The sequence below is a fragment of the Tetranychus urticae genome, chromosome 3, assembly GCF_039701765.1.
Source record: "Tetranychus urticae isolate SD_2017Ah chromosome 3, NJAU_TeUrti_SD_1.0, whole genome shotgun sequence".
NCBI classification, from domain to species: domain Eukaryota; kingdom Metazoa; phylum Arthropoda; class Arachnida; order Trombidiformes; family Tetranychidae; genus Tetranychus; species Tetranychus urticae.
Window position 1 is genome coordinate 22,299,967 of NC_142960.1, and position 17,511 is coordinate 22,317,477.

At 33.3% G+C, this 17,511-nt stretch overlaps 4 protein-coding genes across 8 annotated transcripts; 1 reads left to right on the plus strand and 3 right to left on the minus strand.

The window, feature by feature from the left end:
- Nucleotides 1–1,116: 1,116 nt before the first annotated feature.
- LOC107365354 (V-type proton ATPase subunit d) lies at nucleotides 1,117–2,657 on the minus strand. Its single transcript, XM_015932846.3, has 3 exons — nucleotides 2,385–2,657; nucleotides 1,807–2,316; nucleotides 1,117–1,716 (listed from the first exon to the last, which is right to left on the minus strand). Exons 1-3 carry the CDS (start codon nucleotides 2,506–2,508, stop codon nucleotides 1,289–1,291), a joined length of 1,062 nt encoding a protein of 353 aa, XP_015788332.1. The 5' UTR covers nucleotides 2,509–2,657; the 3' UTR covers nucleotides 1,117–1,288.
- Nucleotides 2,658–3,124: 467 nt separating this feature from the next.
- On the minus strand, nucleotides 3,125–4,021 carry LOC107365361 (CDGSH iron sulfur domain 2). The gene is made up of 2 exons (XM_015932854.2): nucleotides 3,809–4,021; nucleotides 3,125–3,639 (listed from the first exon to the last, which is right to left on the minus strand). The coding sequence occupies exons 1-2, from the start codon at nucleotides 3,816–3,818 to the stop codon at nucleotides 3,347–3,349; spliced, it is 303 nt and encodes a 100-aa protein (XP_015788340.2). The 5' UTR covers nucleotides 3,819–4,021; the 3' UTR covers nucleotides 3,125–3,346.
- A 304-nt stretch (nucleotides 4,022–4,325) lies between these two features.
- Nucleotides 4,326–6,606, minus strand: LOC107365335 (uncharacterized). 2 transcript variants are annotated; one of them, XM_015932818.3, is made up of 5 exons: nucleotides 6,199–6,606; nucleotides 5,958–6,125; nucleotides 5,125–5,878; nucleotides 4,869–5,036; nucleotides 4,326–4,790 (listed from the first exon to the last, which is right to left on the minus strand). In XM_015932818.3, the coding sequence occupies exons 1-3, from the start codon at nucleotides 6,242–6,244 to the stop codon at nucleotides 5,670–5,672; spliced, it is 423 nt and encodes a 140-aa protein (XP_015788304.1). In that variant the 5' UTR covers nucleotides 6,245–6,606; the 3' UTR covers nucleotides 4,326–4,790; nucleotides 4,869–5,036; nucleotides 5,125–5,669. The 2 variants fall into 2 exon arrangements, with proteins under 2 accessions (XP_015788304.1, XP_015788339.2); XM_015932853.3 differs by lacking the exons at nucleotides 5,958–6,125; nucleotides 6,199–6,606 and having other exon boundaries at nucleotides 5,125–5,673.
- A 2,807-nt stretch (nucleotides 6,607–9,413) lies between these two features.
- LOC107365235 (uncharacterized) lies at nucleotides 9,414–17,381 on the plus strand. 4 transcript variants are annotated; one of them, XM_089268588.1, is made up of 9 exons: nucleotides 9,414–10,343; nucleotides 10,500–10,973; nucleotides 11,214–11,672; nucleotides 11,850–13,891; nucleotides 14,102–14,258; nucleotides 14,441–14,738; nucleotides 14,891–15,282; nucleotides 15,382–17,061; nucleotides 17,218–17,381. In XM_089268588.1, the coding sequence occupies exons 4-8, from the start codon at nucleotides 13,877–13,879 to the stop codon at nucleotides 17,028–17,030; spliced, it is 2,511 nt and encodes an 836-aa protein (XP_089124714.1). In that variant the 5' UTR covers nucleotides 9,414–10,343; nucleotides 10,500–10,973; nucleotides 11,214–11,672; nucleotides 11,850–13,876; the 3' UTR covers nucleotides 17,031–17,061; nucleotides 17,218–17,381. The 4 variants fall into 4 exon arrangements, with proteins under 4 accessions (XP_089124714.1, XP_089124713.1, XP_089124716.1 ...); XM_089268587.1 differs by having other exon boundaries at nucleotides 15,382–17,033; XM_089268590.1 differs by having other exon boundaries at nucleotides 14,444–14,738.
- Nucleotides 17,382–17,511: the final 130 nt, after the last annotated feature.

Consider the following 17,511-nt stretch of genomic DNA (forward strand, 5'->3'; position numbering starts at 1 on the left):
TATCAATTAGTAAATAAGTAAATTTGTGAAAGAATTACGATTGTAGATTCCACTATTCTCGAAATATCGTGATTCAAAGTTTTTTAGGTTTTAGGCCAAAAGATGGAGAACTATTCTAAAATTGGAAAAGGTATTCAAGCCATGATTTGTACCAACAATATTTATTCATACATAATAAGTTTCAGCCTTCTAACTCACACGGTCACAGAAAGAGTTCGGTTTAACTGACAATCAAAGTGACCTGTTTTACAAGAAACAGAAAATTTTATTCCTTGTAATAAGTAAATTTTCTGATTGATCATCAAAATTAACATTATTAAAATGAGTTTCATTGAAAAATCTGCTTCCATACCTGTAAAAAAAGCGCTCGAAGTTTCAACTTTAAACTCGATTTTCTAGAAAACTGATCATCAGAGAAATCTTTCAATCACACTGTTTTTATTCCCTTACAAACTAGCAGATTTTGAATTCGAAAGAAATTAATTTTTACCCGTTTTCGCCCATTTGTGTTGATTTGAAATAAATTGATTTTCGCTAATTTTTGTCAATTTTGTCAATGTTACTATTGAGAATCGTGCCTTTTTTAGAATAGATATTAACTAAATTTGGCAAATGGTCTTATGAATTGAGTCAATACAGTAAATCAACGAAGAAGTTGAAAAATTAATCATCGATGCTCATTTTAAAGGTAGAAGACCTATTGAATCACAGTCAACTTTGTGAACATTTCAAGATTGAAACACGGATCATGATTCTACCTTTAAAATGAGCATCGATAATTAATTTTTCAACTTCTTCGTTGATTTTAACAATTGAAATCATGCAAAAATTTTCCTAAAAAAACGAACAAAATATGAAAATATGAATTCAGTAAGGAACTTGCTCTAGGTGTCTCATTCATTTGCTCAACTGTCTTCTTCATTCGCTCTCAGTGTCTCAAAATATTCTCAGCAAACAAAGAGTTTTATGGCTTTTGCACAAACAAAAATTAAGTGTCGCATTCAATCGCTCATGTGTCTCGCTCATTAACTCTTACTGTCTCAAACAAACGAGATTTACTGTAATAATAGTATATTGATGATGAATGTCTCGATATATGAATTGAGAACCATTAACTTAAACCTAATAACATCATTTATTTGAAGACAAAACCAAAACAGATATTAATATACAATCAATGCTGTAGACAACAGACTTTAAAACCTGCAGAATCTCGATAAAATGATTAATTGAAACAACAAACAGTCCAAAACACAAGAGGGCGAATATTTGATTGTATTTTTACTTCTTAAAATATTGGAATGTAATGTTCGCGTTTAATTGTATGAATCCGTTGGGCGATACATTCAGAGATCCAAATAATATTCCGGCATTCTTGTTCCTTCAGTTTCAGGTAAGCATAGAAGACACCAAAATGAAATTGTAACATAAATGCATTAACATTTAGTTTAACTTCATATTCAAAGAACTTGTCTTCCAATGTCTTCTCATCAACATCTCCTTGTCCGCCTCCTGATTCAAATATTGATCGATAATCTGAATAAAAGTCAGCAACAGCATGAACCTGGTCATAATCATCACATCTACCCAAAGCTGCTAAACCATCAGGATTTAGTTTACCACATCGAGGATACAATTTGGTTCGATCTTCTCTACTTAACTCAGTTCCAAATGAATTTATGGTTATAATGAAAGCTCGTCTATCAGCTTCAAATGCTACAATAAAATAAAAGCAAAAAGATAATAAATTATTTCATTCAGCATTGATAATTTAAAAAATTAAATGTAAGAAGAAATTATTCTTACCCAAAATCTCACACATAACTTCCCCAGTTGTACCTCCAATCTCATCCTGACAAAATTTGTAGAAGCTTTCAAGATATGCTTTGTATAGTGTATTTCGGATAATTTCAATGTTCATTTCATCCATATCTTGTTCGGAGAGACAATCCACGAAAAATGGAGCTAATGGTGTGTCAACAAGAATCGCATTGTACAGATCAGCAGGAGTAGTTGCCACATTGATTGCCTCCATTTGATCGAAGCGTCCAAGAGGATGGCATTTATCAATCAATTCAGGTATTGGTCGTTGATGGAGTGTTCCAGTAATTAGGAGAATTATATTATCAATCATGTAGGAATAAGTGATATAATCAAGGAATGTTGCCAAAGGTTCAACAGCTTGATTGCGAATATGGTGAAATTCAGTGACCAATTTTTCCCTCAATTTATCCTCAATCACCGAAACAGCCAAAGGTGATGGTTCATTGGCTAAAAAGTTGCCATAATCAGTGCTTTGTAAATGAATCTTAAGATCTAATAACAAACAAAATAATTATGAATGTTAGTAGCTAAAGTAATAGCAATAACTGCTATTTACTTACCATCTAAGGAGTCACATTGAACCAAATTAATATAATCAGATTGCTTCAATATACCGCATTTAAATCCACGAAGTAAACCTTCCAAATAGCCATTGTCCACATTGAATAGCGCTGATAGAAACATTATGATTGCTGGTGTTTCTCCACTTCTGCTATATTATGCAGTCCAACTTCAATTATAAACACAATTCGTTCACTAATTAGGTTATTTTAGCCCGATTTTTAAAGATTTAATTCCACATATTGAACAAATGATATGATGGTTGAAGCAAAACCATAGTCTAAAGATTTGGTCTTTACTCATGACACAATTCAAACTTAACGGAGCAAGTCATGAAGAACCAATTATTGGGTAGAAACTACAGTTCTAGCATAAGTTATACCGAACTTAGATCGTAATTTGGCAAATATTATCTAATCTTAATGAATATTTGAATTACTAGAATGGACTTTTGGAATTGAAAGGCTTTTCTCAAGTTTAACTAATTCATTGGTGAGTAAACATATATGGAGGGATTGATGCCATAATGAATATTTTTATGAAATAACAAGTGATTGATTGCTTGATACGAAAAACATTAAAAATTTCTGAGGGATTTTAGGTTTCGGTACCTTAAATTTCATCGATTGATCGATTAGCTATAATGAACCGTTTAGTGACATTTTACAAAAATAGAGCTTTACTGGTGACCTTTTCTCTGCGAGCTCAAAGCACCGAATTCAAGAGATAAATACGTAAATTAAACGTGATTGTTTAGGCCATTATCGTTGGCATTTTTTTAATGAATATCCAATTTCGAAAGATAGAATTAACTATTTCTATATGGGTTTACATAATTATCATCTTTAACACGTTGAGAGGTTAAATTAAAAAACGAGAAAAAGTAAAGGCTAATATTGGAAAGTTGATAATCTATCCTTTAGTAATATTGCTTGTATAATATTTGATTCCCATTTCATTTTTAAGCTGCTTTTTGCTTGATAATCAATGGGCCGATATTATCACCAGTTTCTTTGTTGTGTTTATTATGGGCTCCATCACAGTAAGGAAATTTCTTGGATTTCCAGCATCGACAGAAAGTCTCATTGTTTCCCAAATCTTCCATGTCGAATGAATGTACAACTTTGGCATTATCCTTCTGAATAGTGTGATTGATCTTGGCACTCAATGAACAAACTTGCCATTTCGTGTAAAGAGCATAAGCCAGTGAAGCAAAAGCAGCACCATAAGCTAATATTTGTCCAGGATCCTTGACTAAAAATATGGAGAAAAGAAAGCCAAGCGAATGAATAACACAAAAATTTGATTAGAACATAGTTAACCAGTCAATCCCTAAGTCACCTTGTAGATGCATGATGATTGATTAAATTTGACCTTATCTGATTGACAAAGCAACAAGGGAAATAAAAAATCTGATACTTACATGATTCCATTATTCAAATTACAGTTAAGTTACAATCAAAACAAACCAATTTCCTGGGAAAATAATATAACGAAGTCTGTATTCTAAGAAGACAACGGCGTTGCTGAAATAATTATAAAACTGGTGAGTGATTAACTGGATAAAACCCAGATTAGATAATTAACAATAAAATTGGTGAAGAATTATAAACAACTTTGTAAGGAAATTTGCTCAAAATGAAAACACATCAACACCTATTGGCAACTGTGTTAATCTCTAATGAGCGGGAAATCAGAATTTCTGTTGTGATGCAAAGAAATACAAAAATGTATTTTAAATTAAAACTGTGACTTGATTTGTTTATTAATCCAATCTTTATCCATAGCTAAGTTAATTGGTCTTTTAATTGTTCATTTGAAGGGATTATACAGTCGTTTCTAAATGAATCGTAAATTGTTATCCTTAAAATCATGAAACTCTACTAACCCTCAACATCTACAGATTTAAAGGAGAAAATACAGTGTGAATAAGCGTAACGACAATTGAAATAACTGTTTTAATGTGTAACAAAAACTACAAAATAGTTCAACCATGACATTAACAAATTTCAGATCCAAAATGAGCTAATTGTTATACAATTGTTTCACTCTTCATATGCTTCGCCATTAACTTATCTTTTTCATCCTTTAAGCAAAAATGGAAATTATATTTGATAAAACATGATAGTTTTGGGTGAATAACAAACATAGAATCTATAATCTAGACAAATTATCTAGAAAAATTAAAATTCATCTGGAGATCAAATTAAAAATGGCTAAAATTAACATTAAAATTAATCCAGGTTTGATGTTACCAGAAGAGTTGCAAAAATCCTGGTTACAAAAACATTTATCCATTCGAGTTCCAAATATATATTCAGTTTTACATGTACTGGTGAAATCTATTGCAGCTCCAGCAGTCGATCCTGATTGATCGCATCCTCGACTCCATTGTAAAACAAGTCCTAACCAAAAAACGATGAAATATGATCAAAAATACAACATAAATGTGTATCTAAATTCATTTTTGGTTTTCAACTTACCATTTGCATCTGTCATTGAGAATAGTTCACAGCCTGCAGGACACTCTCGGTACGGAACAACAGCAGCAGTAAAAAATCTCGGACTACAACTATCTGGACTATTGTAACAATTAAGATCTGTACACCTATTGATTGTAAAATCACATGTAAAACACTTGATCGCGTCAGCTGTATAAAGTGAAAAGGTCAACAAGGTTTCAGGTTTATTTACCAGTTTACCAGTTTAGAGTGAAAAATGTACTTAAAAAAGACTTACCCAAATCAATCTGAGAGATAATTGTTTGTATTAGGAAAATACACCATAATTTAATCAACTCCATCATTCATTGGCAAATTTAATTTGAAAATAAAGACTATTTCAAACGCAATGATTACACAAAATGTATATTTTCAGATGGTTTTTTTTGTTGGCTTGATTGCTCACTAGAACTGAGTCATCAGTTGTTTTCATGATTATTAATCAAAAACCAATTTCTTTGCATTCATAAAAAGTCACCACAACATGACTTAACATTTCCTATGATTTTTTTGGTATGATTTGAGAGCAAGTTGCCAACTCATTGGCTTTTCTGGTAGCCACAATCAACTTCCTTGTGCATTATCCTGTATTATGAATCAATCCAATATGTTGAACTATTTCGGGTCAAAATTTCGTCTGGAAGAGATTCAATGTAACTTGTTTATTTTTTCATTTTTGGGTTCAGATACAAAATACAAAATACATTCTATAATAATTCAGAATGACAGCTATTATTAAAAAATCCTATCCTTCTAGTAGATTGGGTCGATACTGACTTAATGTTAGGTCAACAAGTATCGTATAATTTGGACTAACGCTATAACAGTCAATGGCAATTTTAGAGTTGAGGATGAATTACACAAATCACCAGAACACGTACAAATGTCTTCCTTTATTCCAATTCGGTAAACTGTCTCGCAAATGTTAACAGATGATCCACGAGTAGGCATTGGCTGAGATGAGCAGCCTCGGTGCCAACGGATGACTTTACCTGAAATTAATAGATAGAGATAGAGTGTGAATTGATAAAGAATACAAATTAATCTAAAAGAATGTTGAGGTAAACTTACCATTAGGATCTGTAACTAGATGAGTCTCACATGGACCTGGACATTCAATCTGTCTAACATCCCATCGCTGGAAATTATTGATCGTACAGATATCTCGGACTTCACGACAATTTGATAAAGTTGGACATCTTCGATATTCACACTGATAACAACGAATTGAATAGATTTCTGTTGAGCACAAAAGGTTAAACGTTAAAAATAAAATAAAACTAAGAATTTATCTATGATCAACATTTCTTACCTGGTAAAAATAGAGAAACAAGGAAAAATATCAAGACAATCATCATTAGAGGTTTTAATTTGTGGCTTTTGTCTTTAAAGATGAAAACAATAATGGTCTGGCCATCATCAGTGAGTTAACAGTAAGTTTCAGCCAATCTCCAACGATGATAATCTTTTCTTCTCATCATGACGATGCAACCTTTGCTTGAATTTCAGTTTACCATTATTCCTTCATAACTAATGGTAAGGATTCATAATTTCAGTGAACATGTTTAATTAAAAAATTTGAACTTGGCTTTTTACAATTTTTGGCAAAAATTTTAGATGTAAATCCAAATTATAAAAATTAGAAAACTCAGAACTGGTATAACTTCAGAATAATCAAAAGTAATATTTTCCCTCCTCTTACTGGAGCTAACACATGTGTTTACTAACATCTTGAGCCTCATTGAAGTCACATTGTTTTTGAAAGTTACACTTTATTTTTGTTGATTCCTTCGCTTAATTGTATTCTAATTTTATTATTTTTTTTCTATTTGTACTATTTCTTACTAATTTAAACAGTTTTTTATTGATATTTGTACCAGAAGAAGGAATTAATCATGTTTTTGCTTATGAGCTCTTGTTCTATGTAGTGTTTGTCTGCATCTGTTTTTTACCCTGCGCTAATTAAGTTAATATACTTAATCAATCTGATATGCATCGTGTTACTACATTCTCTCAATTTAATTGTGCTCCTTATTGTTATAAACTATGTTTGGTTCATAATATTTACACATTGGACAGAACAAGTGATGGATTTAGCTGATTTTATACCAGACTTACCCATCACTTTAGCCAACTATCATTCATCTACAGTTTACAAAGTACCTTTGAGCAGCCACCGAACTAAAACCATAAATGAACATGATTACCTTGACGCTGGAGGATCAGGAATATATGTTCATAGGCCTGATAAATATAACGTAAAAGGCTACAAGCTCAAACAAGATTCTATAGTGAGTTCACCTTTCTATCCAAGATGTTTTACCTTGCCTCTTATTGTTCCAGATCAAGAAAGATATCAAGAATCGACTAAATTTAATTTTACTCAGCTTTATAGCAATAGTCTTCAATATGATGATAAATTTGGTTATTTTTTCTATGCTGATCCCATAAGAAATAGGATAACCTTTAATAATTTGGAACGAGATCCTGATCATATTTACAAAACATGCATTGAATCTGTTTCATCTCAAGAATCTGAATGCTTACTTTCTCTGGATGGAGGGCCGATTTGCGAGATTTCTCCATCTTTTTGCCACCAAAGATCTGACCCAATCTCCTTGGTTAGACAAGAAAAATCTATTTCTGTGATAAAAATAAGCGAAAATGATGGAAAGTTCGTTCTAAGTCCTGAGCCATTAATTTTCAAGCCTTTTGTATCCAAATCATATGATAAATGCGAAAGATTTTGGAAGATATCAAAATCCCATTTACTTGAACATTCCGCTGCTATCGGTTTCACCAAAGATAATGGATGTGCATCTGTCAAAGATTATGATTTAGAAACTGAAAAATTTTGTTGGACCTGTAAACCTACAAGGTCGAATGGTAATAATCAAGTATCGTGGAAACATCCCGTTAATTTATTTTGGCTTAAAAATCACCCTAAACTCTTGGCCTATTGTGAGCTGGATAATTTTCTAATACTTGATACTCGTGATAGAGGCGCCAAATCAATGAAAAATATTATGAATGTTAAAAATTTAAACTTTGTTCGAGAATGGGAAAGATTCCGAGGTGCCTGTCAATTGTCAATCACTGATACTCAGTTCTTGCTATCATCAGATCACAAGTTAATTCTAGTTGATAGCAGATTCCCAAAAAATAATTTACTTCAATGGAACCATATGCTGCCTTGTGATTCAACCAATAGCTTAAGATTTCTGTCTTCTACCTCAATTGAAAGTGTTGGCTCCATAATCACCTTAGCCAATAAAAATCAAGCATGTTTAATTACTGTCAGCCATTTCGACATAAACATAACTCAACCTCAATCTCTCCATTTTCCTCTACACCTATCACAACCTGAAGATTGTTGGCATTTTTCACCAAACGTTGATGGATCTATTTTACAGAAACTTAAAAATATCCAATTAACAGGTTTATTCGTTCAACCTGACGATATCGGATACTCTATTTGTCAAGTCACTTCTGGTGGGGATTTCTGGGTTCAAGATTTTTTCCCCAAGGAGTCAATTGATCCAGATGAGAGATTTACTTGGAGACGAAATTGTTGCGCTGGAAATTCAATGGTTGATGCTGAGGTCCATTCTTTATTGGAAAGAGCCTTTTCAAAGCTTACCACAAAACCAATGAGAGATAAAGCTTTGAAATCCAAAGGAAAACACTTGAATCGAGATAAAATTGTTATACCAGAGGAACCAGAATTGATTATGCCTCTTCCTGACCCCAGGTTTCATTCAATCCAATCTAATAAAAATGATTCTGGTGATGATAGCAATGAGTCAGAAGCTTTTAAAAGTCTGGTCGATAAACATGTAAATCTATTGGGTGATGACATTTCATCTCTAAATGAGAACCAGTACACCCTCAAATTACTATCTAAATGGAGAGACTGAAACCGATTAATCAATTTATATTTATATATAACTTTACATTGTAATCATTGATCAAACTAAGTACATGCAATCAATTTATAATTGTACATGAGTTTGCATGTTATATCAATATTAATCAATGAATGTACCAATAAAGTGTAACTACAAAATGTATAAAAAGGTTATTTTTGTTATCAAACCATCAAAAATAAATTGTTATTAGTAAACCAATAAGAACTACGTCCAGTTTGATATCTTGTTTGATTATTTATCGTGAAAACTGATAGTAAGAACTTCTCTTCACTAATTAGTAATTACTTTCTCTCCAATCTGATCATTTTCCTTTTCTTATCAAATCACCCTTAACCTGTTCATATGTTTAGATTCAAGTCTTGTCACCTGTAAAGAACTCATGTGTACTAATCTTTTACTTTGATAATGTTAGTCGTTATTGTTAACTATTTCAGTTAAGTTTATCAAAAATCTGATTAACTGGCTAATCATTATAAATGTTTTCCACCCATTAAACCAATTGGCCAAGACTTGGTTTTATCAAAATGAACCTCAGCTATTTAACAAAAGTCTCTGTTATAAATGCTCTCTGTCAAGTGTAACCCATCCATTACCGTCTCACATTGCTCAAGTTACCATCATTTAATATTTAATTTTGTTTCTACCTCATTTTATTAATTTTGTGACAATCATCATCTTATTGAACAGTGAAAATGATTGACACTCAATCAAATCAACCAAGTTTGGTTTCCAACATTATCTCAATTGTAAAAGTTAAATCAAAGGACCCAGCCAAAACCAAAGTCAAGAAAAATAAACGAAAGGACAAATTGTCAGACAAAAAGCTTAAACAGCTGAACAAATCGGATCGTATGTCACTGATGGTCGATACAATGGACTCTAGCGATGATGAGACCGTTGAAGAAGGCAACTTTGATATGAACAACAATCAAGAATCAAATATTGTCACCAAGATTAGTGCTGATGCTATCGTTGATGGGTCACCAAGTAAACAAAATTCATCAAATAGTGACCGTTGCAGTGTAATGTAATTACTATGTGTACACTTTTTAGTTCTTATTATTTTAATCAAATTAAATATTTGAATTTTTACCCTTTGTGTTTCATTGACTTCACCAATTTACTTGTTAGTCCAGATCTGTTTTCAGATCAATATGGGTTCAACGGGAATCAACTTCATTGTTTATATTTTATGGTGATCCAATCTTATGATCAATCGCACATGATTGCTAGTTATTGTATTCGAGTAAGTGCGTAAATCATTTAATCGATTTGAGTCTAATCTATTGAGTCAGTCTATTTTAAATCATTTAGAAACTTGCCTTTCAATCAGACTATTGTGTTAATGATGAGAGGTAAATTGAATCTGAAATCAACATCTGCTATCCGTCTCTAAATTTCATATCAAAATGTAAGTTATTGAAGGATTGGAATGGTTATTTTAGAGAAATTAGGTTTCATGGAAATTTCACAACTTATATAAACCTGATTCTTCCTTTAACCCAAAAATTTCCGATATCTGTTACAGGTAAGTGTTTAAATTTTTACCGTTTAATTTTTAATTGAAGCTACTTTATATCTTGACATTTGAATGTTCTATGAGTTCCGTGGCGTGATTAAATGATCCGATCTTTCACAGTTAAATGAAACATCATTAAATTAAATAACCAAATCCTTTTCACAGGACACTACTTTTCTGAATGGAAGAAGTCAAGCCTAAGGAAATGAACATGGACACAAGTCATCAGCATCCAAAGATATTCCTTTAAAAATTAGAGCATCTCCAGACTTTCCAAATTGATGGACTAAAATATTGAATTAGATTTCTAATATTTTGAATTTACTCAAGATACATTAAATTGTGTTATAAATCAACACAAACAATGTTTTAAATTTTCGCGGTACTGCTTAATATGGAAGGAGCTTGGATGTCTCCTTGGTGATTTTCCGGAAATAGCAAAGGCATGAATTTGTTTTCTATTTAAACGAATGGCGTTCAAACTAACACGATAATCAATCTATTATTTAGATGATAGAGGTTTAATATGTGGAAATTTCATCAAGTGTAGCTGCTTGAAACCTTTAACCTTTCTCATTACCTCTCTCCCTACCAGTTGTCCAAATATGAACCATTAATATTTGAAGGATAATATTAAAAGTAAGTTTGATTTTGCTATTGAATTTTTCTCTTTACATCCTTGAAACACTTGAGTCTTGATTCTATGATGATACCTAATTTTTGCGTGATTACCATGATCGCAAATTGTGAACTGATTTAATGAGGCTGAGATCGTTGAGTCGAGAGTTTCAAATGTACATGGATGTTTTTTTCTTGAGTATGCTTCTCACGGATGGTATTTTAACTAATTTTTTGCTTTTCTTTTTTTCTAATTTTTAGATTGCTTTGGATTTCCAACTGGTGGGAGACTTTCCTGTTCTGAAATGATGAACTTTTTCCAGCTTCTCAGTTTTCTTTGTTTGGTTAATCAGCTAACTCTATCAGACTTTTATCAAAAATGAAAAATCCACTATTGAAGAGATTAGAAGTCAAGAATCTTCTAAATTGAGAGAAAGAACTAATTAATCTCACAGAAAAATGTTCTTAACATCTCACGCTTTTAGCAAGTTAATGCTCACCTGAGCAGGTTCATGAGCATCTTTGACAGAGGACATTTACACTGTAATGGAGAAAGTAGCTCATAATTAATTTGCTCAAACTGGTTTCATTAACCTGTACATTCAACAGAGTTAAAAGCATATCAAATGTTATATCTCTGGATGATCAAAACTTCCCCGAGAAATGACTTAAACTTTGAGTAAACCCCTTTTTAATTGTTTCAATCTTCAGCGCTGTAAGGTAAGGTTCCATGACGATGTCTTTCAATCGAAGAAATCAACTCGAAGTTTCTAAACCACGTGTTGATGTGGGCTGCTATTTCTAAATGGCTAGCGAATTCGGGAAATCCCTTTTGTATCATTCTTTTTCGTTCCAAGACGTATAATCATCTCTAATTCAATTATTCCGCTCTTCTAGTGTAACAGGCAATCGTGAATAATTTATTTTATTTGAAGGAACAGTTGAATTTGAAAGAAATAAACTGACAGCTATCATCGAAGTTACCTAATCAAAGTTTGGTTTGGTGGATAAGAGAATCGTTTGGATATAAGTTTCTGTGTTCATTTTATTAGACCATTTAAATTCTGGTTCCAGGATAATTTGAGCAGATATTCTATCAAGATATATTCCACCAGTAAAAAGGAAAGAAGGAGAAACAAAACTCATCGAAAGAGGCCATAAATAGTTACCAAAACCAGATTATGGTTTCAATCACAGGCTTTTCTCAATTTTTCAGCCTTTATTTTTGTTCAACAAGTTTCTCTGGAATATCAATATAGCCTTAGGGTTGATGAGTTTTCTTGCCTTTCATCTGACTTTACATCTCATCCCTTACATCCAAATTTTCAATAATTTTTCCAACTCACAAAGGATAGTCTTTATGATGATGGATAATTTCCCATCTTGGATAAATGTTTTCTGTTTTTCTGGTAATACTGGAAAGAAACATATTTATTAATTATCATTATCCTAGTCATTATATACCATTACTATCACAACTATCAAATTGGTTACAAATGTTGTTTCAACTCTTTTTCAAGCTGAGAAAAGGTTCACCTAGTAACATTAATAAAATGCTGTGATTAAAATGTTTTTTGCAAATGAATAGATTTCACCTTCAGGCAGGGAATAATGCATATAATTGAGTAGTTTGTACTGTAATTATTAAGTGAACGTTCTCTAGGCTTTAATTGCCTCCCACTAATAAGAGGGTTAATTACAATCAATGGTGAGATCTGACTAAATTTTGGTCAACCAATTCATGAAAAAATATCCTTTCAAATATCAATGGAGACAGTTAAGCTGATTGATTGATCGAGCTAATTTGATTTAAATAAAGATATTAAGATGTTTTGGTTAACCCGTTTGACTTTTAAAGTCAATATCAGTCGCTGAATAAATAAGATGGCACACGAATTAATCATCCAACATCATATTGATGAGCCAAAAGATTGGGTCACTCGCGATGATTAATGAAAGTACAAACGATGAGATAACTTAATACAATCTAATCATAAAATTAATTTAGATAATACATTTCAAAAGCTTTTTTAACCCTTATTAATTGAAAAGATTGGCGTCAAAATGTTTAAAAAGCAACAGTCAAATGAAATGATGGATCACCTGGATCTTTGATCAATAAGATTTCATATTTACCTTTTCATGCTGAGCTTTTAACTTTAAGCAAACTGAAAGACTAAATAGGATACATTGAATATTACTGATTAAACTTGATCGTTTAATTGAAACATGCTTCTTATTGACCAAAATACTCGATTGTGAATCTGATGATATAACTTGATTATATAAAAGACTAGAAGCGTAATAGACGGTAAAAGTAAAGATGATAAAGTTAATGATGATGACCATGATGATGATGATAAAAATAATAAGTGGAGAGAAAGTAGTTAAATGAGTAAATATGTTTACATGTTGAGAAGAAGAAGAAAGAGTGAAGATTTCCTAGGTCACCTGAGGCATAATTTGATGAGAATGAAACTTCTTGGCATAACTAAAAAAAAATGATTATCCAATGGTCTAGGCCAATTTAATTTTCGGGTTGAACCTCTTTCTTTCTCCTTGGATTCCCATTCCGCCTGGTAACCTGTTTTGGTCCTTAGACTCAACCAGATAACATTTTGGCAAACTTTTTTCTCTCTTTCTTTTCTTTCTTCTTCTTCTTCATTTTTCCAACTTTTTTGTTGCTCATTTCATCTTTGAATATGTATCTATCTCCCAATGAAAAGTTGCCTCAGAAATCAGGATTGGCCCACTGGGTTGGAAGAGAGAAAGAGAGAGAAGGTGAAAGTGAGTAAATGAAGGAAAGGAGAGTGAAAAGGATCCAGAGAAACATCGTTAAAAAGGATTTCTTGAAAACTTTCATTTTCACTGTGAGAGTTGATTTTAAATTGTGTCAACCGGCCGGAGAGAATTAAATAATTACCATGTTCAGACAAACTGTAAGCAATTGACAGATCCACACAAACAATCTATTCATTAATGTTCATCCTTTTAGGCAAATCCTTTATTACTGATTAATCCCTCTTCTTGTCCTGATTACTTCGACAAGCCCTTTGATTGTTGATGAAAGTCTCCTTTTATATTTGTTACCATTTTTGATTGCTTTGATGATTAAAATGACTTTTTGTTGAATTTGTTATCCTCTACAGATAACCACAGCATCGCTGGTTATTTTACTTTCCATTGGTTTGTCATCAACGAATCCTGTGTCCAGCGATTCAAGTGACTGGTCAACTCGAATAAATGATGATGTTGAATCAACTCATGTTGACGGTCCAATCAAATACAATTTTGATGAATCCTCAGGTAGAATATACTTTTTACATTTCATCATCTTTACCAATTTTAACAGCCATTACAGTTGATTAAAATTGTTGCTACAATTAACATTCTCTTGGTTGGCCATTTTTTAATCAATTCTGGTTCAATTAATTAACCTTTTTTTCCTTATTTTTTGCTTTTCTGTTCATTCCATTCTTTTCTGATAGAAGTTGATTCCTCATTCTCGAAGAGAGAAGTCTCACCGGTTGTCGGTCCACTAGAAACACCATTAGTCTGGGGAGCTCGCATTGAATCCTCGCCATCAGTAGGTGGTGGTGATGTTTCGCCTTCATCCGGAACCAGGACTGGTATTTTTGTAGGAGGTGATAATAAACAGAAAGTTGATTGGGCATTGAATCCTGGTGATAATAAAAAATTATATTCAACAAATGATGCTTCTGAAGTTATTGAACAAAAAAAGGAAGATTCAGTTGCTTTAGCTCCTGAAGCACCAAAACAACCAGAGTAAGTTGAGCAACCAATTATCATTTTTCTGTCTTTTTTTGTCTGTCATCTCTTTTCAACCGATACAGTTGACAGTCTGTTATTTGTCATCAGTTTTGTTTTAAATTTAACTCACAATTTTGTTCAATTTCCTGAATTTTCAACAAAACCAGAGACTCTAATGCTGATGTATACAAGGATATTTTACCACCAGTTTTAACAGGTAAACGTCGACTTGCTGAAAGTGATAAACCAGTCCAACCATCGGTTACAAATGATAACAAATCACCAACTGTTTCATCGCCCACCAAGGATTCTGATAAAGCTTCATCGCCAACATCGTCAGCGGTAGATATTAAAGGATCTTTAGGTGGTGCAGTCTTACCAGATCAGTCAAACCTTAAACCAAGTGATAAAACGATTCCTCAACATGTTTACACTGAAGATCAATTTCCAACTGTGATAACGATTAAGGGACGAGAATACCTTGTTATACCTCATAAAGGTAATAATGTTCAACCTGTAGCACCAACACAGACCTCCGGCCCATGGTATTCAACTCCAGGTAAATATCTGTAATTATAGTTAACCAGAAATTGTTAACAGTTAACAGATTAGTTGATCATATTTGTAATGTAAATTTTTCGATATTTTTTCGCTTCAGGTCAGGGTCCTTTTGTAAAAAATGTACAGTCTAGTAGCTTTGGATCGTCAGTTTTCCCCAATTATCCAGTTTTACAACCAGCTTCCTTAGGTGTTGGCCCCAGGCCGGAACAAGTCCCATTCCCTAATCAATCATTTCAATCATCGGTCCACTCGTCATCCGTAGGTCATTCTCCTGCTGTGGTCGCGTCTTCGTCTTCTTCTTCTGTTTCATCTCAAGTTTTTGGAGAGACTGCAGACCAAGTAGTCCCAGATTATTCTCGTTATCCTGGTCAACCATTTGGATTCTTTGATTCAGTATTTGGTCAAAAAAGTCCACCAAATTTTGCCTTTTCCAGTCAATATCCAATTTACCACTCGTCAGCATTCAAAAATCCAAACATCCACACCTCGGATGGTAATCGCCAGGATCATTCCGTTCAATCCAATGTGTTCTCACAATCTTTTGGACAATTCAGTCCATTTCCATTTCAACCACACTCTCCACAGAGTTTCCCTTCTTCCCCACAATTAACCAAGAAGTATGAATATTTTGCTCCAGCCTCTCACCAGGTTACTAGAGTTGTATCTGTACCAACCACCCACACCCAAAGCCATGCTTATCCAGTAGCTTCCCCACCTTCATTTGTGTCACAATCAGCAACATCAGGCTCATCAGGCTCATCCCAGTCAGGTGAAACAACTGTGAATGGTGCTCCTGTCAACCCTAATTTGGTTCAAGATCCATCATTTTCTCCTAAACTTCAGGATCCAATTGCTGCTCAATCTCCTTCAGTCGATGCTGGTTCCCAGCAAGAGACCAATAAACCAATCAAACCCGAATCTAATCTCCATGCACCACCTCAAGTACCCTCATGGAGCCCATACGGTTTTTCAGTAGTAGCTGGAAGCTATCCAGTGCAATCACCAGCGTCAGTCTCTGTTTCTTCTTCCTCTCCTTCTCTTGTACCCTCCACACTACCAGCACCTCTTTCACCTTCTTCTCCCGCTCCCCCTTCTTTGTCCCATTCTTCACCTTCAACTGTTCCCTCCAAGACGCATGTAGAGTCACCAGCAACAGTTACGGTTGACACAAAATTTCCCCAACAATCAATCTCTCCTCCTTATTATTCCTTTGAAGACAATGGAGTTAAAGTAACATCCAATCCCGAATCAGCTTCACCTTCAGTCACAGTTGGATCCTCCAATGTAAACTCAGCAGCAGACCAACCTGTCAAAGGTCAATCTCAACAGCAAGACCAACAAGTTGGTGTTGCCGGTGAAACCTTAGTGCCAACAACAATCGTAGACAATAGAAATCAATACGCATCAAATAATCCTTTATCATCATCAGGATATTTTGTATCTTCAATTGATCCCGTCTCCGCCTATCCAAGCTCCTCTTCATCCTTTTCATCTGCAGCCACTTCTGCCTCATCACCCTCTCAACTAGGATTTCCAGATCAGCGAAAATTTTTTGAACCTCCATGGCAATATGTTTACAACTATCCAGTTCCAATAACCTCAGCTGGTCACTTTGGAGGTGATTCATTACCAACATACAATGTCCATCCTCATTATAGCAATGGACAGCTTTTTTACAAATCCAAACGTTCAGGACCAGAAAGCTTTGAGCAAAGTTACGAGCAAAATGTACCAGTTTTGAACTAATTGGTAGGTAAATAAGAATACAATTAAAAAGGTCAAATTTCAATTATGAAAACAAAATCAGAGTTCCAATAAAAGGTTAGAAATTTGAAGTCTGCTTTAGTTTTAATGGACAAGACAACATTTCACTTACTTTTAATTTTGGAAACCGTTTTTCTAATTCTCTATATTTCATTTTGATTGAAATTAGGAAATCTGTTGATCAACAAATGGATGGATAACAACTGTTCAAAAGATTCAACTGAAGAAATCAATTCTCGCTTCGATAACAACTTACATTTATGTAACTTTTTTCATACCAATCATTCATTTTTTATGTAATTTTTAATTCAATAAACAAATACTTCACTCAAAGTCTGAACAATCCAACAGTTTGATTTTGTAGTCAACTAACCCTCAATGAAAGAGCTCTTTGAAAACATTTATACTGCCATCATTTGATTAGGTTTAATCAATCACCCACAGCAATGTTTTCTGCCGATGA